Genomic DNA, 15,053 nt, shown 5'->3' with positions numbered 1-15,053 from the left:
CCCACTTCTAGCCCCAGGGCAGAGCAGAGGCAGGGGAAGGGAAAGGACAGAAGGGCAGGGTCAGAGGGCAGCTTGGGACCCGGCTGGGCTGGGGAGGAGCTCAGGGGCTGCCGGGACCCTGCACCGGCCCTGCCTGAGGCAGAGGGACCTGGGCTTCCTCACCTGTGACCACCAGCTCCAGGGGGTCACTGCGCTCTGACCAGCGGGATGCTGTTCTGTAGCGGCAGGAGTAGTTCCCTGCGTCATTCAGTGTCATCCGGGGGATGGAAAACTCAACCTCAGCTTCCTCTGATTGCACAGAGTCAAGAACTTTTAATTCACGTCCCAGCTCTTTCTCCAGAACGTATTCAGCAGCCCCCCGTGACCCCCGGCACCTGAAGGTCACCCTGCTCCCTCGGGGCCCCAGTGAGCCATTCTCTGCCCTGAGGAAGGGTCTGGGGAGCTCATCTGGAAGGGAATGAGAGCTGTCAGCTCCAGGGGATCCCTCTGCTCTGGGCCCCCCCAAACCGGGTCCCCCCTTCAAGCCCTGCAGTGCAGCCCAGACCGCCCCCACCTCCCTCCCCGGGGGAGCTGTCTGCTCTGGGGGGAAGGACTCACCTTCCTGCGCCCTCATCCCATGGTTCAGACACAGCCCTGGCAGAGAGGAGCCTGATTACTGTGGGTCAGCGCCCGCACCCTCCCCACCCAGCACCCCCGGAGCAAGGAGACAGAGCCGGCTCAGGGACCCCCCGGGGCCTCCAGCTCCCCCCTCCCCCATCTTGCTGGTTGATCTCCAACTTGTCAGGCCGGTTCTCCCCCATGAAATGGGGGTGGGGCGGGCCGAACCTGGGGCTCTGTAAGGTCCCCTCCATTGTGGGGCTTCTTAGGACTCACCGAGGCACAGCAGGGCAGAGAGGAGGGGGCGCATGGTGGTTCTGGGGGCAGGGGGGCCGCTGGCCCAGACCGAGGCACAGGAGGTGAGCAGGGCTGGCTCTGAGGCTCCCAGACTCTGGGGAGTTTCACTTCCGCTTCCTCTCTGTGGGTGCTGCCTCCTTGCTGGCCTGTGCTGGGGGCAGGGGGGGGCGCAGTCACCTTGTGACAGATGGAACAATTCTTGCTAATTCTGGCCCCAGAACCTGGGAAAGATCCCCAGGGAAATGGGACGTGACAGCCTCTCAGACCCCCCCCTCCCAATTGGCAGGTGTTGGGCTCCCCAGGGCTCTGTGAATCTGACTCTGGGGACCAGATCCTGCCCCCAGCCCTGGCTCTTTGGGACTGGGTTCCATCTCCAGCCCAGCAGAGCCTTCCTGGGTGCTGGGCACTAAGGGGTTAAAGCTAAACCTCCAAATAAGCCGCTGATGGGGGGGCTGCTTGGGGAGCTGCTGCCATAGGCCGGGGGCAGGGCGGGGCGTCTGTTCTGGAGTTTTCCCAAGAACCTGTTGGCTCCAGCCCATCCTCAGGCCTGCCTGGGCCTCTGCCTTCTGTGGATGGGAGGTTCTGGGACTCCCAGCTTGCCCAGACAGGACGGTCAGGTCCCAGGACAGGCTTCTTACTCTGTGTCCCATTGTTTCTGAGCCGCCACCGGGCGTGTTCCTGGAAAACATTAGCCAGCTGCTGCCTCCCCAGTGTCACCGAACCAAATGGCATCAGTCAGCTCCCGGGATTCCAGCAGCGTTTCTCCAACTGTTCCAGAAGGAAATTCAAGGCGAAGGCTCTGCAAGTAGCAGGGACAAAGCCGGGGGGAGAGGGGGCGTCTACCCCCTGCCCCCCACGGGGCCTTCGGGCAGTGGGTTGTCAGGTTCCCCCCAGGGGCCCGGGCCCCAACTTTTGACCCTACTCTGATACCTAAATCCTCCTGAGCCCCAAGGGCCACCAGCCAATGCCATCCCGCCACCAGCTGCCATGTTCCCTGCTGCAGACCCCTTGGGAAGTAAGAACTGAGGCGTATGAGTGTGTGTGTGAAGTGGGTGTATATGTGTATATATTTATTAGTGTATACACCTATGTGTGTATATGTATGTTTACTAGAGCATGGGGAGGAGCACATGTGTAGGTGTGTATGTGAAGGCATGGAGAGGAGTGTGTATGTGAGTGTGGGAGCATATCTGAGTGCACGTGTGTGCTCATGCACCTGGGAGTGTGTGTCTGGCCACAGGCGATCCCATGGAAAAGGTGGCAGGCCCTTGGGGGGCCTCCCTGAGAGTCCCCCCTCCCCTTCCCCCCTTCCGGAGGAGGCTTCTGGCTGAACGCTGTGAGGACCGCGTTTGCACCCTGGATAGCTTAGAATCAGCCGAGTCAGGATAAGCAAAAGTGCTTGGTCTTTATTCTTGGTCTTTAGGGGTAGGAGAGAATGGATGGACGCAGGATCTCCACAACCTCTCCTCTTCATCTCCCACCCAGAAGTCTCTGGCTGGTCTTATTTCACCCCCTAGTCCCTCCCACAATTCTCTGCATACACCAAACGATTGGGCCAGCACAGGATAGTGGGAAGGGCCATTTCCCAAGCATATTCTAATAGAGTATTGGCCAATCAGTAATTAGCCTTAAGTGCTCTGTTATCCAACCTTTGTGCATGAACTCAGTTTCAGCCCTTTACAGGACCCTCCCTTGTTGGCCCCTGAGGGTGTCTCCCCACACACATGTCCCCATGGCTGGGGGTCAGAGGATCTGAGGGGAGGGCGGGGCACAGGCCTCAAAGCCAGCCAATCAGCAGAAGCTGGCCTCTGACCCTGAGCCCTGTGCTCCCCTGGGGACCCCTGCACCTGGGACCCTCTTTGCCAAATCTATGACAGGGACAGTTCTCAAATCATCAGCAGTCCTCTTGACTCTGTCCTGCTATTGGACAGTGATGGCTCTGGAAGAGAGAGTGATGCTGATGACTTCATGCAACTCTGCCTCACTTAAATCCACTTTAGCATGGACCAAAAGATGTTCAACAAATAAGGTCTTCTCCACTCTTGAAGCTCAATCCTATCACTTGTGACTCCAAGCAGCTGTAACGGTAGCATGTGCAGTAAAGCCTTCTTGTTAGGGGGGCTAAAGCAGATTGAGGGGAACCTACAAGCCTCACCTGTTGGTGAATTAGGGGTGTGTCTCCCCAAGCGTTTAAAGACTTTCCCTTGTGGTTTTGGTGGATAAGAACAATTTGTTTCAACAGTCATGGGGGTGGCTGAAGCAGGCGCCGTCATGGAAGATGTCGAGGTCACCCACTGCATCCTGTGTCATCGCCAGTCATCTAGATGCCAAACTGGATTATAAAATGATATTTATCAAAACAATCTGTGTACTTATTAAGCAACAGAGGGATAGATCAGTGGAAAAGATTAGGTACATACATTATAGTAAAAAACCAAAACACAGTATCTAGTATATGAGAACCCAACATCCAAGCTTTTAGAACAAAAGTGCATTACTTGATAAAAATTGCTGGGAAAACTGGAAAACAATATAGCAGAAACTATATTTAGATCGGCATCTTACATTGCACACCAAGATATGGTCAAAATAGATACATGATGGGGCAGCTAGGTGGTGCAGTGGATAGAGCACCAGTCCTGAAGTCAGGAGGACCTGAATTCAAATTTGGCCTTAGACACTTACTTCCTGGCTGTGTGACCCTGGGCAAGTCACTTAACCCAATTGCCTCAGAGGGGAAAAAAAGGTACATGATTTCCACATAAGTGGTCATAATATAAATGATTCAGAGTGCATAGAATAGTTTATTTGTCAAATAGGTGGATAAGGGAAAGATTTAGGACCAAACAAGAGCCAGAGAATATTAAGATATTATGTAAAATAAGAACATTTTGCACAAACTCCTCATGCACTCAACTATAGAAAAGCAGAAAACTGGGTGATTTTTTTTGCACAAGTATCTCTGATGAACTCCTCATTTCTCAAAGTATATAGGAAACTGAGTCAAATTTGTAAAAAAATTACAGTCATTATTCTGTGGTTAAAGGATATGAAAAGGTAATTTTCAGAAAAATAAATCCAAGATATCTATAGTCATGAAAAAATGTTTTAAATCATCATTGATCATAGAAATAAAAATCAGAACAACTCCAAGATACCACCTCACACCTATCAGATTGACTAACATCATGAACAAAGAAATTGCGAAGTGTTGGAGGAGATGTGGGAAAAAATGGGACATGAATACACTACTGGTGTAACTGAACTAATTGAACCCTTCTGGAGAGCGATTTGGAGCTATGCCCAAATGTCTATAAAGTTGTGCATAGCCCTTAATTCAGAAATAGCACTGCTGAGTATATATCCCAAAGACATCAAGAAAGGGAAAAAGGACCTATTTGCACAAAATATTCATAGTAGCTCTTTTTGTGGTGGTTAGGAATTGAAAATGAAGAGGTTGCCCATTACTTAAGGAATGGATAAACAAGCTATGATATATGATTGTAATTGAATATTATTATGTTATAAGCAAGGTAATTTCAGAAAAATTATTAAAAGATTTACATGAACTGAACTAAAGTGAAGTGAGCAGAACTAGGGGAGTGTTATACAAAGCAACAGCAATGTATTTCAGTGAAGAACTGGGAATGACTGCATTCTCAAGAAGAAAATGATACAAGACAATCCTAAAGGACAATGATGAAACATACTATCTTCCTCTAAAGAAATTATGGATACTATCTGAATACAAACTAAAGCATGCTATTTTTTTCTCAATAGTATTTTATTTTTCCCATTTCATATATAGTTTTCAACACTCATTTTGGTAAGATTTGAATTCCAATTTTTTTCTCTTTCTCCTTCCTCCCCAAGAAAGCAAGCGATCTGATATAGGTTACAGATAAACAGTCTTTTTAAACATTTCCATATTAGTCATAGTGTGAAAAAAAAAAATTAGAACAAAAGGAAAAACCACAAGAAAGAAAAAGCAAAAAAAAAAAAAAGCTAAAAATAGTATGCTTTCATGCGCTTTCAGACTTCATAGTTCTTCCTCTAGATACAGATGGCATTTTTTCATCCCAAGCCTAAAGGTTTCGCTGGTATGAAGGGTAAACACCTCTAGGCTAGCTCCACCAAAACAGTAAAGGGGAAGCTTTGAGGTCGCCTCAGACCAAACTGCAGGAATCACAGAATATGAACTTGGTCTGAGTCTGGGAAGAATGAAGGAACCCTCTGCCAATAAGGAATGCCAGGCTCAGCTGTGCTGCTGAGATGCAGCCCTGGGGGAGAAGGAACCAGAGCATGCTCATGAGTGCAAAAGCAGTGAGGCAGGGAGGGTGGAACTTTTGGTTTTGGTTCTATGACAGAGGGGCAAAACTGAAGTGAAACCAGAGGCATCATCTCCACTCACCCCAGGATTAGAGGTGATTACACTAACAAATTCTTATTTTATTTTAAATTATCTTATTTTAAAATAAGCAGGCAAAACAGAAAGAACCCAACCATTAAAACGTTACTTTGGAAATAGGAAAGAGTGGGATTCATCTGCAGAGGAGGATACTGAAGTAAAAAAAAGTCTCTCTTACCCCAAAGATTGATGTTAAGTGGTTACCTGCCCAAAAAGAATTTTTCAAAGAACTCAAAAAAGACTTTAAAATCAAATAAGAGAGATTGAGGGGAAAAAAATCTAAGAAACACAAGATTGTCATGACAAGAAAATCAACCAATTAGAAAAGGAGATTGCATCTTAAAGAAGAAAATGATTTTTTGAAAATTAGAACTGGGCAAGGGGAAGCCAGTGGAGGTATAAGAGACCAAGAAATAACAAAACAAAATATAAAAAAATGAAAGATCAGAAGAGAATGAGAAGCATAAGAAAAACAAGAGATCTGGGAATAGATTAAAAAGAGAAAATATAAGAATAATTGGACTATCTGAAACCTTTTCAGGATTTTGTCTCAAACAAACCTGAGCTCAATAGAAGATTTAGTATATAAGAGCCAACATCAAAGATCAATTTTAAGGGACTCATTAAGGACAAACTGTTTATGTTTTACTTGTGAAAATGTAAAACATATGTCTAAGATTGACAGTAATTTGTAGCAGAAAAGAAAAATTGAGATAGAGTTGAGTATGATGTGACTCTAAAAAGCAAAACTATCTAGAAATAACTAAAAATAACAAATATGCTATATATATATATGGTGTGAGAGCAAGAAGCAACACAGAAGAATTAGATGGGAGAAGAGGGCTGTTAATTCTATTAACCTATTCACATCAGGAATGGGTTAAAGAAGAATCTCTCTCTTTCTCTCACTCTTTTTACACACACACACACACACACACACACACACACACACACACACACACATACACATAAAGAAGAGTACAGAAAGGTGGAGCCAAGATGGTGGAGTAAAGGCAAGAACTTGCCCAATCTTTCCCAAACTGCTCCATATTCCTTTAAATCAGGGACCCTCAAACTATGGCCCACCTGCTAAGCACTTTTATGCAGCCCACCGGGTTATGGTAAAATCAGACCGGAAGTGATGTTCGACCTAAACTCGCATTAGCAACGCATACTTCCAGCACTGGGGTGAGCCGGCAGAGACAGAGTATGAGGCCATACTGTGGGGAGCTGAGTTCCCAGGCCCGGGTGTATGTTGTGGGGAAGGGAGAGAGATGCAGAAGACGGAGAACTGACGGCCCGTGGCCTTGTAAAGTAATGGAAGCCACCACAACAGGCAGGCATGAGGGATGCACAGTGCATGCTGCGCATGTCACGGCCACTGCAGGGGGAATATATGGGCTGTGTCTGGTGCGAGGGTATAGTGACAGTTAGTACTACAAGTTCCAGCTTGACGCTATCATTGTCATTATGCTGTAATGGCAATGTAACGGCTTCCTCTCTAGAGCATGTTGTGGTACTGACTGCTATTGTCGCCCAGACCATACCAGGCCGTGGCCCTGTATCCATAGTGACCTCATGTCTGGCTGTTGTGGTCATCAGTTTTATCATTGTGTGTATGTTCTGTAATTTCATAAAGAGATGGAATATTGCTAACATATGTCATCACCTTATAATCACTGGGGGTCTGACCTTAGTGCCCCCCCACTTATCCTGAGTATGAAGCGGTGCAGAGCTGATGTATTGCTTCATCCCCCTCCAGATTCTTAAGGTCCCCATACACTTGTGCAACTTCAAGTCACATGATGACCTTCCCCGGAAGCCCCAATGTACGATTTGTCACTGAAGCTCATTCTGCACATACAATATATCGCACAATTATATACATATATGCACAGTGTTGCCTGCGATTATGATAAATTACAAGTGCAGCATGTTCGATCATGCAGCGCTGGATCATGAGAATTGATCCCAGGATTCAGAGGAAGCCAGGCATTTGGGAGAGCTGCTTGAGCGGTGATTTGTGTGCAGTGAAGGTCTGAAGCAGGAGAGAGAGTGTGGGAAATGGAGGCATCCCAGCACAGAGGCAGCTTGGAGGAAGTTGGGCATTGCAGTGTAATAGCAATTTGGAATCCCTTAGAAATAATGATGTCAAGAAAAAGAAAAATTGACTTGGAATGTAGGATATTCAAAGAACAGTGGACTTATGATTACTTTTTCATGCAGTACAAGGAAAGAGCTGTATGTCCGATATGCCAGAATATAGTGTCTGTGTTCAAAGAATATAATTTGCATCAACATAATGAAACTCAACATAAGGATAAATATGATTGGTTGAAGTGAGAAAAGATAAAATATTAAAACAGAAAAAAACACTGATGACTCAGCAAAATATTTTTGTGAAGCAGAAGCAGCTAAATATTTCATCACTGCGAGCAAGTTTTCAAGTTGCCAAGCTAATAGCACACACTGTCAGACCATTTGTGGGGGGAGAATTTGTTAAAGAATGCCTTCTTTCTGTTGCCAAAGAGATGTGTCCAGAGAAGGCCGATTTATTTAGTACAGCGAGTTTTCCAGGACCTACAATTACTCGGAGGATTGGAGAAATGGGAAATAATCTGCATCAGCTTTTGCAGAACTCCACAAAAAAAATGTCATATTTTTCCTTGGCACTCGATGAAAGCAATGATGTTCGTGATTGTGCACAACTTCTAATTTTTATTCGTGGGATGAATGATTATTTTGAAGTCATAGAAGAGCTTGCTCTGCACTGCAAAGCATCAAAGGAACAACTACAGGAGAAGATATCTATGAAAAGGTTTGCCAAACTATGAATGGTTTGGAGCTGGCCTTGGCTAAACTAGCCAGTGAGACAACTGATGGTGCCCCTAGCATGGTGGGGTCTAAGAAAGGAGTAATTGCTCGAATTAACCAAGAGATGGACAAACATAACTATTCTCATCCAATAGCCATACACTGCCTCATCCACCAACAAGCACTGTGTAGTAAATCACTGAAGTGGGACTCTGTTATGAAAATTCTGGTATCTTGTGTTAACTTCATTAGAGCTAATGCAATAAATCACAGACAATTTCAGGAATTTCTGTCTGAGCTAAATGTTGGGTATGAAGATGTTCTATGTCACACAGAAGTCCGTTGGCTGAGTCGAGAGAGAGTTTTGAAACATTTCTACGACTTACTTCCACAGATTACAACTTTTCTGCTTTCAAAAAACAAAGAAGTACCAGAGCTCAGTGATGCAGAATGGAAATGGCACCTTGCCTTTCTGACAGATGTAACAGAGCTGCTCAACAATTTCAATATGCAACTTCAAGGAAAGGAGAAGCTCATCTGTGAGCAATCACATGTCAAAACATTTGAAGTAAAGTTAGGCCTCCTCATCAAACAAGTGAAGGAGGAAAACTTCTGCCATCTCCCCACAACTCCAAATCTGTTAACAGAAAAACCGCTGATTGCATTCCCAAACAAAACATGTGTGGATTCATTGGAAAAATTGCAAAAGGAGTTCCAATTTAGATTTAAAGAGCTTCATCTCCATGAACAGGACATACAGCTTTTCTGCAACCCATTTTCTATTGACATTGAAAATGTGGATACAATTTACCAAATGGAACTGGCTGAACTGCAGAATTGTGACTCTCTGAAAGACGCATTCAAGTCAAGTAGCCTTCATAATTTCTATGCATCTCTCCCCTCTGAGACCTATCTTCATCTCAGGAATCATGCACTCAAAATGGCAACCATCTTTGGCAACACTTATGTCTGTGAACAGACTTTTTCTAGAATGAAACATTTGAAATCTCCAACCAGATCAAGACTAACGGATGCAGACTTGCATCACTTGTTATGACTAGCGGTGACAAATATGGAACCAGACATTGACCATCTCCTTAGCCAAAAGCAGGCCCATAGTTCCCATTGAAATACTGGTAAGTTTGTTGATTTAACTTTACTTCACTTTAAATATTCTATTTGTTCCCATTTTGGTTCTTCACTTCAAAATAAGATATATGCAGCGTGCATAGGAATTTGTTCATAGTTTTTGTTTTTACTATAGTCCGGCCCTCCAACAGTCTGAGGGACAGTGAACTGGCCCCCTATTCTAAAAGTTTGAGGACCACTGCTTTAATTAATGACTCTAAATGAGTCTAAATGGTGATACTTGTAACTCATTAGAATGTTCTCATTATTATGGCAGTTAAAAGGAGTATATACAGATATGAGTTGAGTCTGAAGGGATAATATCTTTTTAAAAATGATGAAATTAAGGGGTGAGAGAGGAACATACTAGGAGAAATGGAATGGTGTAAATTATCTGCTTTAAAGACAGTAAAAAAAAAAAAAAAAGCTTTTACAATGCTGAGAAAAAGAGGGAGGAGAAAGGAAGTAAGGGAACCTTACTAATCAGAATTGGTTCAAGTAGGAAATAACACACATATTCAATGAGTGTATAGAAATCTATCTTACCCTGCAGGAAAATAGGAGGGGGATAGGATATGGGAAGCAGGGGTCAGTGATAAAAGAGAGGGTATATTGGAGGAGGAGTGATCAGTAACAAGACACTTGTGAGGAAAAAGAGAGTGAAAGGAGAGAGAAAAATGGAAGGGAATATACTTAGCAATAGTAAGTGTAAAAAAAAAATCCAAAGCAAATTTCTCTGTTGGAATATTATCATTTTATAGGACATGAAGAGCAGGATACTCTCAGAAAACAAACAAGCAAACCTGGAAAGTGCTCCATGAATAAAGTGAAATATACTGTATACAAAGTAGCAGCAATGTTCTGGGATGACTAGCTGTAAACGATTTTGTTATTCTCAGTAGTACAATCACTTACAACTATTCTAAAGGACTATCCATACCCCAAGAAGGAACTGATCGAGTCTGAATATCAATTGAAGGATTTTCTATTTGTCTCTTTTTATTTTAATTTTTTCTTGAGAGTTTTAATTTTCATTAGGGTGGGAGATCTATGTTTTCTTTCACAATTTAACTTTTATGGAAATATTATACATAACTTCACATGATATTTCTTAAATATGAGTGGGGATAAGAGAGAAATTAGAACTCAAAAATCTTTAAAAAAAACAAATGTAAAAAAAAAAGTGTTTTGAATGTAACTGGAGCAAGTATTAAATAAATAAATTTTTAAAAAGAATGGCATAGCACACTCCAAAATCTATAAAGAAATAAGGAAAGAGGGGACAGGATAAAGTGGAATATAGAAGGGTATGTAGATAAAGGGGAATGGGATAAAGTGTGTAAATTAGCATTAATAAAATAAAGAGAGAGGGAAAAGGTGAGGGGAGAAGATAAGGGAGTGATCCATGGGGAAGGGCAGTGAGGAGGGTAAGTAATAGCAAGGCAAATTAAGCACAGAAGTAAAGTAGAAGTGGTAGCAGGGATAAGAAGAACTATACACAGATATAATAATAATGATTAGGAGTAGAATTTATTAGAAAAAAAGTAGTGGTAGTAATCATTGACCTCAAAGTCAAACTTTAAAAAAAATTCAATCAAGAGAGAAATCTACATCACGTTAATATTGTAACAGCAATATTGTTTTAAAAAAGACTTAAGTGACTAAGTGCTCGAATTCTGTCTTCCCAGAAATCAGCCTGAGCCAGGATAATCAAAAGACTTTATTCTTGGTATTTTGAGGTCTCCTCAGGGGATTAGATCTAGCAATCTCCACACCTCCTACTCCACCACACAAGTCACTTCCCCTTCTTAGTCCACACCCTCCAATCCAGCCAGAATAGCTGGGGAGGGTCATCCTCCAAACATGTTAATAGAGACTTGTCCATTTGGCAATTAGTCTCACGTGCTCCATGATCCAAGTGCATTTGCTCAGTTCTAGCCCTTTACAAATAAGTCATTTGGACGACTACAAATACATAAATTAAAAATAAAGGCTATATGAAGAAAACTGCTATGTACATCCAGAGGGAAAACTAATAAATACAAATAAATATACAATAATCTTTCATACCTATATAATACCCATTTGTCTGATGGTAGCCATCTCTAGGTCGGGGGGGGTGAGGGAAGAAAAAAAGAAAAGAAATTTATACAATAACTTTGATATATATTTAAGAGGAATAGCAAGTTGCACATAGTAGATTTTCAATTTAATGTACAATTGTCTATTTTATGATACTATTATGCAAATGCTTGTTTTATTCTATAAATTAAATAGAGAATACCATTTGACTTAATAAGATATTGAGAATATTTTGCAAGAAGTTATAGGGGAATGCTAATTGCATGAAAAGAAAAAAAAAAACATTTTATCCGTTGTCTACCCAGACACAGCCCTGGCAGAGAGGAGCCTGATTACTGTGGGTCAGCGCCCACATCCTCCCCTCCCAGCACCCCCGGAGCAAGGAGGCAGAGACTGGCTCAGGGAGCCCCCCCCCCCCCAGGGTTCCAGCTCCTTCCCCTTTCCCATCTTGCTGGCTGATCTCCGACTTGTCAGGTCCCTTCTCCCCTACAAAATGGGGGTGGGGCGGTCTGAACCTGGGGCTCTGTAAGGTCCCCTCCATTTTGGGGGCTTCTTAGGACTCACCGAGGCACAGCAGGGCAGAGAGGGTGGGGCTCATGGTGCTCCCAGAGGGAGGGGGCTGCTGGCCGACCCAGACCGAGGCACAGGACGTGAGCAGGGCTGGCTCTGAGGTTCCCAAACTCTGGGGAGTTTCACTTCCTCTTCCTCTCTGTGGGTACTGCCTCCTTGCTGGCCCAGTGCTGTGAGGGAGGGGTGGGGGCAGTCACCTTGTGACAGATGGAACAATTCTTGCTAATTCTTGCTAAGTAACAGAAGGTTAGATCAGTGGAAAAGATTAGCTATACACTACATTATAGTAAAAAAAAAAATACTCAAAACACAGTATCTAGTATATGAGAACCCAACATCCAAGCTTTTAGAATAAAAGTGCATTACTTGACAAAAATTGCTGGGAAAACTGGAAAACAATATAGCAGAAACTATACTTAGATCGGCATCTTACATTGCACACCAAGATATGGTCAAATTGGGTACATGATGAGGCAGCTAGGTGGCTCAGTGGATAGAGCACCAGTCCTGAAGTCAGGAGGACATGACTTCAAATCAGAACTCAGACACTTAACACTTCCTAGCTGTGTGACTTGTGACACAGCTAGGAAATGTGTGACCCTGGACAAGTCACTTAACCCCAATTGCCTAGCCCCCCCAAAAAATGGGTATATGATTTATATATAAATTATAAACAATCTAGAGTGCATAGAATAGTTTATTTGTCGAATCTGTGGATAATGGAAAGATTTAGGACCAAACAAGAGCCAGAGAGTATTAGGATATTATGTAAAATAAAAACATTTTGCACAAACTCCTTATGCAATCAATTAATAGAAAAGCAGAAAACTTGGCATTTTTTTTTTTTTTTTTGCACAAGTATCTCTGATGAAGTCCTTATTTCTCAATTATATAGGAAACTGAGTCGAGTTTATAAAATTACACTCATTCTTCAGTGGTCAAAGGATATGAAAAGGTAATTTCCAGAAAAAGAAATCAAAGATAGCTGTAGTCATGAAAAACTGTTTTAAATCACCATTGATCATAGAAATATAAAACAGAACAACTCTGAGATACCACCTCACACCTATCAGATTGACTAACATAATGAACAAGGAAATTGAGAAATGTTGGAGGAGATGTGGGGAAAAATTGGGACACTATTGGTGTAACTGAACTGATTGAACCCTTCTGGATTTGGAACTATGCCCAAATGTCTAGAGGGCATTCAGAAACAGCACTGCTGGGTATATATCCCAAAGACATCAGGAAAGAGAAAAAGGACCTACTTGCACAAAATATTCATAGTAGCTCTTTTTGTGGTGGTTAGGAATTGGAAATCAAGAGGTTGCCCATTACTTAAGGAATGGATAAACAAGCTGTGATATATGATTGTGGTTGAATATTATTATGTTATAAGCAGGGTAATTTCAGAAAAAATTCTGAACTGAACTAAAGTGAAGTGAGCAGAACTAGGGGAATGCTACACAAGTAACAACAATGTATTTCAGTGAAGAACTGGGAATGACCTATTCTCAGCGATAAAATGATACAAAGGCAATCCTAAAGGGCCAATAATGAAACATACTATCTTCCTTCAAAGAAAGCATGGATACTATTTGAATACAAACTGAAGCATGCTATTTTGTTTCTCAATAGTATTTTATTTTTCCTATTTCATATATAGTTTTCAACACTCATTTTGGTAAGATTTGAGTTCCAATTTTTTTCTTTCTCCTTCCTCCTCAAGAAAGCAAGTGGTCTGATATAAGTTACAGATTCACAGTCGTTTAAAACACATTTCCATATTAATCATATTGTGAAAGAAAAATCAGAACAAAAGGGAAAAACCACAAGAAAGAAAAAGCAAACCAAGCTGAAAATAGTTTGCTTTGGCATAGTTCTCCCTCTAAATACAGATGGTATTTTTCATCCCAAGCCTATTGGAATTGTTTTGGATTACTATATAGCTGAGAAGAACAAATTTCTAGGCTCTGCAGATTTTTTCCCGCAAACCAAAAATTACCTTGAAATGAATTCAGAGTTGCAAAAATAAAAGAGTAAAACGGTTGTTCACCTGAGACAACCTTAGAGGACCTGAGAAAAGAGGCTAGAGAGTGGCTTGATCTGAGTGAAGTATGGACACCTCCAGGCCAACTCTACTGAATCAACAGCAGGCCTTGGATCAGTCCACCAGGAAGTGGACACACCTCAAGAAAGTTCACCTCAATTTTTATCTCACTCATGGCCTGAAGAAATTTCACCTTATGAACTTTCATCCCACAGAAAATTTCACCTGACAAACATTCATCAAATGAAAGCAGAATGTTGAGTGGAGGATGATTGAAGGACCTCCCCCATTGTTTCTAAAGGACAGGCCTAGTGGTATTAACTAGAACTGATCCTGGGATGGAGAGAGGAGTAAACATATCTCCTGTGCCTGAATGTATCACAGGGAGTAAGAACAATGTGGGGCAGCATGGCTGGGGCCCCAGTTGTGGCTTAGGGAAGAAGCAGAGTCCTTGAGGTTGAGCTTCTGGACAGAAAAGAATAGAAATGAGGACCTGAGGTGACATTATCTACAACTTGGAATTAAAACTTGATCATGATAATAAGTTGATAAAACTTAAATAAAACAAAACAAAACATTTTTTAAAAATGAATGAGTAAAGAAAAAAAGAATTCAACCATACATAGCTACTTTGTTGTAAAAGAAGATCTTTATTTATATTGGAGGTTAAAAAAAGTTACTCCTACCCCAAAGAATAATGTCAAAGGGTCATAAGCTCAAAATGTGTTCTTGGAGGAATCTAAAAAAGAATTAAAAAAAAAACAACAAATAAGGAAGATTAAGGAAAAAATAATATCCAAGAAAATTATGATTAAAAATTAATCTTAAGAAAGAAAATAAGGATCCTCCTGGGACAACTAAAGAACACTGGAAGACCGGAGGATAAAGGTTTCATTGGTATAAGAGTAAATACCTCCATTCTAGCTCCACCAAAACAGCAAATGGGAAGCTTTGGAGCTAGCTGCAGTCAGAGGTAGCCTTAGACCAAACTGCAGGAACCACAGCATATGAACTTCACTCAGATCAAGCCACTCTCTAGCCTCTTTTCTCAGGTCCTCTTAGGTTGTCTTAGGTGAACAACCGCTTTACTCTTTTATTTTTGAAACT

At 42.3% G+C, this 15,053-nt stretch overlaps 1 protein-coding gene across 1 annotated transcript in view; it reads right to left on the bottom strand.

Annotated features, from left to right (window-relative positions):
* The window catches only part of LOC141562650 (paired immunoglobulin-like receptor B), an 88,026-nt gene extending 76,020 nt beyond the window's left edge, over positions 1 to 12,006 (bottom strand). Inside the window, exons 1-4 of the mRNA XM_074302654.1 lie at positions 11,891 to 12,006; positions 3,050 to 3,226; positions 1,533 to 1,693; positions 874 to 1,071 (exon numbers count right to left, since the gene is read on the bottom strand). Coding sequence (XP_074158755.1) covers positions 874 to 1,071; positions 1,533 to 1,626 — 292 coding nt within the window. The 5' untranslated portion in view covers positions 1,627 to 1,693; positions 3,050 to 3,226; positions 11,891 to 12,006. The remainder of the gene's footprint in view (positions 1 to 873; positions 1,072 to 1,532; positions 1,694 to 3,049; positions 3,227 to 11,890) is intronic.
* Positions 12,007 to 15,053: the final 3,047 nt, after the last annotated feature.

Source organism: Sminthopsis crassicaudata, chromosome 3 (genome assembly GCF_048593235.1).
Source record: "Sminthopsis crassicaudata isolate SCR6 chromosome 3, ASM4859323v1, whole genome shotgun sequence".
In the NCBI taxonomy this organism is placed as follows: domain Eukaryota; kingdom Metazoa; phylum Chordata; class Mammalia; order Dasyuromorphia; family Dasyuridae; genus Sminthopsis; species Sminthopsis crassicaudata.
Note: the sequence above shows the minus strand (reverse complement) of the source record. Positions and strands in the feature narration are given on the sequence as shown.